We start from the raw sequence: 8,959 nt of genomic DNA, 5'->3' as shown, positions 1-8,959 counted from the left end.
CCCGGCCGCGCTGGGTGTTGAGGAGGAGTTCGGGCGCGGGGGGGGGACACGGGGGACCTGGGCTCAAAGTTCGGACTAATGGATGCGGCTTGGCGGAGGGGGGACGGGGCTGTGCGAGGCGGCTCCCGGGGGTGACACTCGGCGAGGGCAGCGGGAAGGGCCGGGCTGGGGCGCGGGAGCATGGGGCGGTGCTGGGCCCCTGGTCCTGAACGTGTGGTCCTGGCGCTTCTTCTGGTCCGTTGGGTTCTTTGGTTAAGGGATGCTGCCGTGTGCTCGGGCCCCGCGCCTGTTGGAGGCACCCGGGGTAGCCGCCTTTTAAGCATAAATCTTGCTGCTCTCTAGTATCGCTGTACTCCAAGGTTGTAGACGTCGTGAGATCCTTATGGGACTGCATAGCGTTAGAGTATATGTAAAACGGTGGTCTTATAGTGACAAAATAGATTTTATGATTTAGATTTGGGAAGGAGAAGTTGACTGTCTTTTGCCCTTCTTTAAATTTCTTCCTATGAAAGACCAAAACACCTCTCGCACTGACTGCACTTTGTTCTGCCCTTTTCACAGAATCTGCCGGATCGCGGCTCTTCCTTTGGTTTCTCAGTGTTTAATTTAATGAATGCAATCATGGGAAGTGGGATACTTGGCTTATCCTATGCTATGGCCAACACAGGGATCATGGGGTTTAGGTAAGTTTTCAGTTTTTACATGTGCTTAATTTGAAACTCAGCTTGTAGTTTTAAATGGAACAAAACTTGATTACTAAGTCTCCTGTGCAAAAACTGAGGAAGAAATAAATAGCTTGTGCTTTTCAGCATTGTCGAATAAGATTTTTCCTCATTGGTTTAGTCATTCAAATCTGGCCTAATGTAAGTACTGCCCAGACATTGCATTAAATTGCCACATGGTGGCAATTTCTTGGTCATTACTCCTAATAGATTGATGTTTATGTTTCAAAGCTGCTATTATCTTTAGTTCCAGAAATGGGCCTTCGGAAGCAGCGTGGCTACCTATCTGAAAAATGTGTATCAGCTTGTGCTTTTGTTTGCACTTTTTCTTGTTGTACATACTAACCTATGGATAACAGGGCCAAAGTCAACGGAATCGTTGCTTTTACCACATTCGAATCATTAGAGTAACTTCATTAGAAGATACATATTTGTCTGTTTATATGTATAAGCACAAACTCATGTTTATGTCCTCTTTGTGACTCATATATCAGGCCTTTACCCCATAGAGTGTGTGATGTGCTTTGGTGAACAATGTAAGAAGCAGTGGAACTTGGCAAGTATTGGGAACGTCAGAGACCATATGAACCACAGTCAGCAGATATATACAACATAAAATGAGGAAATCTGGTCTTGTGGTAGCTTACTTCTTGCAGAAGTAGCATTCTTAAAGATAGAAGGCGTGTTGTCCTGTGAAAGTGCTGTAACTGTGACTGTTTTGTGTTTTTAGTATCTTGCTGCTGATTGTTGCCAGCCTTGCTGCTTACTCTGTATTTCTTCTGCTCAGTATGTGCATTCAGACTGGTAAGTGAAAAAGGATTTATCAAACAGGGATCTCTGAAATACTTCCTCACCTATATCACAAAGATGTGACCCAGTATAATTAGTATAATTAACAGCATGTTAACAGATAGCTGTGTCTGATTCACTGATGTTGAAATATTTAACATTTTTAATGATTACTATTTGCCATTTAAAAATACAATTTTGAAGCTGCTTATGAAAAGTTAATCCCCAACTGACTGATTTCTAGATTTTCAGTTTCAATTTTTTCAAAATGCCTCTCTTTCCAAAGAGATAGATTCTGTATTTCTCTAGGAAAATTATTTTGATGCTGACTGAACTGTGTTCCTTCAGTGTCTACTGTTTCTGTCAGTGAAGGCTTAAAAGCAATAAAACATCAGACTTCCATTCTTCCACTTGTAACATATATTTTGTTTATGGTTTGAAATGGATACCTTTCAGGTTGTGTAATCGTACTGGATTATCATAGTTCTCATGGCACTTTTTTATACAGCATTTTTGATAATAAATGAGAAGTTGCACTGCAGTCCTTAAAAATTACACTGCTTTGAGAAGGTTCAAACAGTAGATTTTAATATCTGCAGTCAGATCTGCTAATGTTTTAATTCTTGCTTCTTTTAATTGTTACTGAAACAGCTGACTAGTTCCGCGAGTTCTTGTATGCAAAGATCACTTTATAGCAGGAGACTTTCTCCATCTCTTTCAGTCACTTGGTTATTTTTTCCCTCTCATCTGTTTTCCTCTCTTTTCAAAGGTGGTGGGAGAAAGCTTCTGTTTCTTTCCTTATTGGCTTACTTTTCTCTAGCTAGCCCTGGTCTTTCAAACGGTTGCTTCCTGATTCTGCTTAGATCTGCTGCTCCTGTCTTCAACTGTTGAGTGATCTTCATACATTCTTAAAAAAATTCTTCAGAGGTAGGGTTACTTTTATGGTTGATATTGTTGACTGCTTGATGATTTGGGGCAAATTCTTTGGTAATTTTTTTTTTCCTCTTTGAGCTCTGCTTATTAGAAAGGAATCGGAACATGAAGTGGCGAGAAAGATACATAAGAAGCAAAAAAAGGGGAAACTTGAAGTAATTTTTATGATCTTTGTTTACCTCTTTGAGGCTGAGAAGTTCTGTATAATATAGGCACTAAGTGATATTATGTTATTGTCTGGTAAAATAATAATTAGAGAGATCCTTGCAAAAGAACTACTGGTGAGAGGGGAAAGCTAAGGATATAAGCTTTTTGAAGTAAGAAAAGTTTTTCTCTTAAGAACTGAGACGTAATATACAAGGGTGGTTTAACTCTGCAGTTAGTGTCCAAAAGCAACATTCCACCTCAAGAAAGAATTTTTGAAATGCACACAACTGAAAGCAAGGAATACCACCGAAATGACAGGATGAAGTATTTAAGTATTTCTCTTGTCTGAAACTAGCAGTTTATAGTTAATAATTAGTTAATGTTGACAGGTAATACTAGCACTAGAACTATGTCTAGATAAATTTGCTGGATTTACGGCCTTCTGTGTTTTGATTTTTTTTTTTTTTTTTTTATTTAATAAGATTTCTCTCACATTGTATTTACTGTAACTCCTTTAAACTATTGAAATAATAGAATGCTAGATAGGATTCTGATTTTTTTTTTCTTTGGAACGTTGTCTTTAAAAAGTGAGAAATACGACCTGTTGTGCCTTGACAAAGAAAAATATGTGTACATGTTTGCTTCCAAAGTAGATAATTGAACATTTTTCATTGAGACCTACATGCATTTGTGAACAATGTTATAGTATTAACTTTAATCCATGGCAAGGAATTGGAAAGAAATTTTAGCAGTTTTATGTTAAAAAATGAACTAGAAAAATTTAAAGGGTGGACAAGAAAAACCTTTAACAGTGTTTATAAACCATTCAGGTATTCAAATCATAAAATTAATCCTAGGAAAGAGCTGACCTATAAAATACCTTCTGAAAAGGAAGCTCTAATATTCCATTTTAACCAGAGACCAGGATTTATTAAGCACAGGCATTTTAGTTGTAGTTTAAAAATAAAGTACCTTCCATTTTTAAATGATGTTGGTCTGGATTTTGACAAAATCAAATTACTTGTGTAGACCAGAAAGGTTAGCAAAAAAAATATTCCCAAGTGTCAAGTGTTAGATTTGGGTTAGTTTAGTCAGTGTTTTCTCCCAGTGTTAATTCAGTACCACCTTTGTTGTTTTGGGGTTTATGCTGACAAAAGGCTAAGCTTACTCTGGAAAGCAGAGGAATTGGGAATTTAAGTGGGATGTACTTTAAAGTTTCTTGGGTTTTTTATTTTATTTTTATTTTATGAGTTAGTCTGTTGCTCATACTATACTTGCCAATTTCAGTTTGTGTTTAAATGGATAGTTTCCATTTAGTGTTAATAATGTGGAAGAAGCCATGCCAGTCAGGCAGAACTTGTTTATATCAATCATGCTTAATATTTTGTTCCATATGTTCTTGACATTACAAAACTATTGTGATTAAGTAATAGGGCTTCCCAGTGTTCACAGGACTAAATTGATTAGAGAAAGGGGGGTACTATAGAAAATATTCCAATGTTTCATATTGCTTTTTTGGTATTGTGTGGAAGATTTCATTCTCTTTTGTGGTAACTCCTCGTGTGTGTGTTTGTTTATTTGTTCCCATGTGGTAAAAACAGCTATCTCCTAAATATGTTTAACATTTTGCTGATTTGTTTGGTACCATTGGAGATGGCCTTGTAAAATGCTATTTTTTTTCTTGTAATCAACAAATTATTTATAAATAGTAATCTAAGAAAAATACAGGGTAGAATCTATTAAGACATTCTTCTTGTTTAATTATATTTCTTTATAACTTGTATCATTGTAACGGCAGATTTAAGAGATCATTCCAGGTTTATGCTGAGAGCTGACTGGCTCATTTAATTTTGTCATAACTTATTGGTGTCAGTAGTAGAGCAGAATGTGAAACATTGCCCTTGAGAAAATCCTATGAGAAAATTAATGGAGTTTGATGTTTGTTGGTTTTTTTTTTCCCCCTCTGGAGCATTGATCTGATTTTGTGCAGAACTTCAGTGAAATAAAAGCACCTAAGCCTGGGCAGTTGGCAATCTGAGGCTCCAGTCCCATCATCTGATCCCCGTGAACCGCCTGTGTCTCCCATGTCTTCTTTCATTTACTTCAGTGGGGCTTCACTCAGGTGTGAAGGTCTGCCACCAGCAGCTCAAATTGCAGGGCTAGGCCCTAAATTAACATGTGACAGGAGTAGAAGCAGCGGTGTACCGAGTAGAACTAAGGGAGAGAAGGCAAGTGTAACAATAAAATTATGTGGGTTTGAGATTAATTTTACCCTTTGAGGCATTTACAACTGCGGACTGTTTTATTATATACTGAGAAAGTGAGTGGTATTTCTCAGAAAACTTTCATCTTTTTGATACCACTTGAGTTTCTAATAACAAAATACAGAGCAACAATGAAAGACTTTAATATGACTTCCTTCTTTCTGAGAAGGGATTGGTTTGAGTTACCAGCAATATTAGAAGTGAGCTTCAGCTAAAACTCAACAAAAGCATACAGGAAACCACAGGCTATTTTAATGTGATTATGTAAGTCAGGTGCAGGTGAGGGCAGGATTTTTGTTTTGGCTTTGGGTTTGCTTTGGTGTGTTTTGTTTTGTTGTTTTAATAATAAATTTAGACCAAGGAAAGTGTTTACCTTCAGTTCACTTGAAAATAAATAGTGCGAGTTTTTACAAGCTGGCAAGGTGCTGACTGATGTTTGCAGTCATAGGAATAGATCCTCTATGTTTGTTGTCTTCATTTCAAAAAAAGTGTACTCTTTTAATAAATAAAATATGGGAATATCTTTTATCTAATTGTTGAGGCTAATTTCAGAATTCTGCACCTATGGTATCACTTCAAAAAATATTTGAGAGATGGCAATTTTCCATTAATGTATTATTATTTCAAAGATATTACTATTTTTAATATTAAATTTATTTTTTCTGGAGAGTCTCTGATTTGCTGAGCACAGCTGTATTTTGTAGCAGGAGTACCAGTGTATATAAAAGCTATTTTGTAAATAAGAAATACTATAAATACTTTTTAAATTCTGTCCCGAATTATGTTAATTTAAAAAGGGAAAAAAGGCTAAACTCGTGCTTTCGAGTGATTTTTGAAGTTAGAAATATTTTAGCTTTATTTTTCCTTACTAACAGCTGTCACTTCTTATGAAGACCTTGGCCTGTTTGCATTTGGATCAACTGGAAAGGTATTTCTACCTGTGTATTTTTTTTCTTGGTCTTATGCTTCCGATAAGCAACTGTCCTTTGCATAGTAAAGAGATAGAAATGGAACAAGTAGTATAATTATTGATGTCCTGTTATACTGAAAAATCTATTACATTCTGAAGCTTTTTGTCACATTTCAGTTAGTGTGTCTAGTTTGTGGAAGCCCTAACTTTAGGTAACTGTAAAACAGACGTTCTGTAAATGCAAGATTTTTGTGCTACTTTCTTGTCAGTGTTGTTAATTTTTTTTTTAGTTGTACGTACAAATATATGCTCACTGGCATTGTTGTCAGGTTGGCTCAGAGATGAGTTTCAGGTTTGTTAACAGACCGTTGTACCTTTACTGTAAACTTTTAAGAGACAGGTAAGTGATTTACTGTTGGTGTTCTAGCATTTAATAGAGATCCAGGATAAGTGTTTGCCTTTCATGTAGTTTCCACAGTAAGAACAAATAAGAGTATGTTTAATGCATGTTAATTTTTTATTTTAATAAAGTGTTCAGATGAATGTTTCTTGTTGTTTTATCTCATGATTTAAAAAAAAAAAAACCCAAAATACCAAAACCACCAGCAAACTAAGCATTTTTGGTATAAGCATAATAAAGATGTAAGCCATGTCTTTAGTCATGTGTACTGAATCCATTTCTCCTAACAGACAACATTGTCCCCTAATATTGTGCGCACAGGAGATACTACTTGTGAATACTGCACACTTAATGTTAGGACTTTGATGCTCTGTGTTACACGATACTAAAAGCAGATTTTACCACTCAGAAGTGTGATTTTAATGATTTACTGAAACAATGTAAATTTAAAAAAAAATGTATTCTGCTTAACAGACTTGGGTCTAATTTCTTCTGTTTTAATGTAACTGGGAATTAAATCTGAGCTATTAGATAGGACGTCCATTAGCATTAATAAACAGATATAAGCATAGTGTGTGAGGATCAATATTTATTGATTAAAGTTAAGATGTGATCAACCTCAAGAGATAATAAACCTTGATGTTCTCAAAGTATGAAATAATTTTAATTTCTTATAGGAGCTGTTCAGTACACATTAACCACAAGCCATTAAAGGCAGAAGTCGTAGAAATGTTAGAGCTTAAGGAGATAGTAAAATGTGATGTATTATGCCTTTGCTCTGAAAGCAGGGTGAAACATACATCATGGCAGATATTTGTCTAATCTGTTTTTTAAAAGCTTAAATGGAGATTTCACAACCTCACTGTGTAGTCAACATCAGTAGCTGTTTTATTCTCCTTGCTATACTTTTCCATAATTTTAAGTTTAAATAATTTGGGCTAAAAATCATCTGGTCTTGTAATTTCAGTATGCATGGAGAGCAGTGGAATATTTCGAGCTTGGGAAGCTGTTGTTTTGGTACAATAAATAACCAAAGTTCTCCAAGCTTTCCTGATGAACTGATGTTTTCTGGAACACTTATCTTTCCCTCTTGAAGTATCTTTAATATTTATACACCTTTCTTAAAACTTGCCTGCAAAACAGAACACGGTAAGCTGGCTGAGAACTTGACAGTGACAAGAAATGCAATTATTACCTATATGTTAGCTAGAACATGGCTGGTACTATGCTCTTCAGTCAGGCACAGGTGGCTTTTTTTTTTTTCTTCAGAGTAGTACTTTTCCCTCACCTGAGTCATTTGCCAATGGTATAGACAGACTGCTGTAGGATCTTACTTGAATGGGCATCTTTGGTTGGCAGTAAACTACTGGTTAACTGCTTTTGAAGTAGAGCAGTTATTCAACATTATAGTGATTTCCTGTCAAATATATTTTTCTGAGATTTGTGAGAATGGAGATTTTCTGCTACTGGAAAAATGCTGATTCTCCTTTTCCAAAGGCATGAAGTATTTGTTTCTATCTATGGCAAATTCCAAGATACCATCCTTTTTTTCTTTTTTTTTTTTTTTCCTTTGACCCGGTGACTTTTGAACTGACTTTGAAGTTGTTTAAAATTTGGTATGATTTTCTAGCTGATCAACTGAAAAAATGGCAACTCTGTTTTCAGATTTTATTCAAAAGTACAAATCTGGTTTTATTCTTATAACTGTGACTTAATTTTTTCCAAGTTGACTTAATGGTAGCACTCGTGGGAAGGTCCTGCTACATCAAAAGCAGCAGTGGGTAAAAAGAAAAACTCTACTAGATGATTGTACTCTTTTCGAAGTAATCGGAAAAGAAAACACTGGGAAAACTTTAGATGCTTTTAGGTTTATTTCAGTTAGAAGCTAATTCTTTGGATTCAGACACATAATAGTTTGTGATTATTTCAATTTTTGTATCAGTCCAGTATGAATAATCACAAATACTAAAGAAAAGTCTATCTAGATTACAAGTTTAAAAGAATAATGACATTCATGACAGTTAAAAATATTCAGGTTTTTTGGAGTGAGGTAGTAGCTTGTATAAATCCCTGCTGTCTGATTGTCTTTTCAGAGGTGAATGATTGTTTTCATTTGAGCTCTCTCAATGTCTATCAGAATGCGCTTACATGTTTTCAGTGATTTTTTTTTTTTTTTTTTTTTTTTTAATCTGCAGAACAGGTTTCACTTGTTTTGTAATCTGTGAATGATTTTCAGGTAAAATTTTTTTTGGTTTTGTATTCATTTTAGATTGCATTGGTTTCCATGTGTTAAACTCTTCAGGAAAGAGAAGATGCCTTTCCTTTCAGTACTAGTTATCGCTTCTACATCTGGTCTGTTTAAGATAATACATATGTGGTTTATGACTGCAGTAGACATACGATTTTAGTTACCCTTACTCTTCTAAAGAAATCAATTTTTTTTATAGGTCCTTGTTGCAACTACAATAATTATCCAGAATATTGGAGGTAAGAAATTTCATATGCTCAATATTAACTGAGTGGAGTATAACCTCTACAGTCTACAAAGCTCCACAAACACCAAAGGCAGTAATTAAATGAAAGTGTTCTTAAGGGACTGATTAAAATAAGAGAAAACTTAAAGGCTTATGTGATCATGCTAGTTGTGGGGTAGATGGGGGGACTTACGGAGGTTGGATTGTATGTCTCATACTGCATCACAGGATGTGGAGCACATCCATTGTAGCTGGCATGACTAATTAGAAGGGGCTGACGAAGCATAATCTCCTCTCCAGTGTTCCATACATTTGCATCT

At 35.6% G+C, this 8,959-nt stretch overlaps 1 protein-coding gene across 1 annotated transcript in view; it reads left to right on the top strand.

The window, feature by feature from the left end:
- Positions 1-145: 145 nt before the first annotated feature.
- Positions 146-8,959, top strand: part of SLC38A6 (solute carrier family 38 member 6) — a 44,316-nt gene continuing 35,502 nt past the window's right edge. The window contains exons 1-4 of the mRNA XM_026848968.1: positions 146-683; positions 1,453-1,526; positions 5,731-5,783; positions 8,613-8,652. Of these exons, the coding sequence (XP_026704769.1) occupies positions 610-683; positions 1,453-1,526; positions 5,731-5,783; positions 8,613-8,652 (241 nt within the window). The 5' untranslated portion in view covers positions 146-609. The remainder of the gene's footprint in view (positions 684-1,452; positions 1,527-5,730; positions 5,784-8,612; positions 8,653-8,959) is intronic.

The sequence above is a fragment of the Athene cunicularia genome (genome assembly GCF_003259725.1).
Source record: "Athene cunicularia isolate RWA chromosome 5 unlocalized genomic scaffold, athCun1 chr5_part1, whole genome shotgun sequence".
NCBI lineage: Eukaryota > Metazoa > Chordata > Aves > Strigiformes > Strigidae > Athene > Athene cunicularia.
The sequence above is the reverse complement of the archived record's forward strand: the minus strand, read 5'-3'. Positions and strand labels throughout refer to the sequence as shown.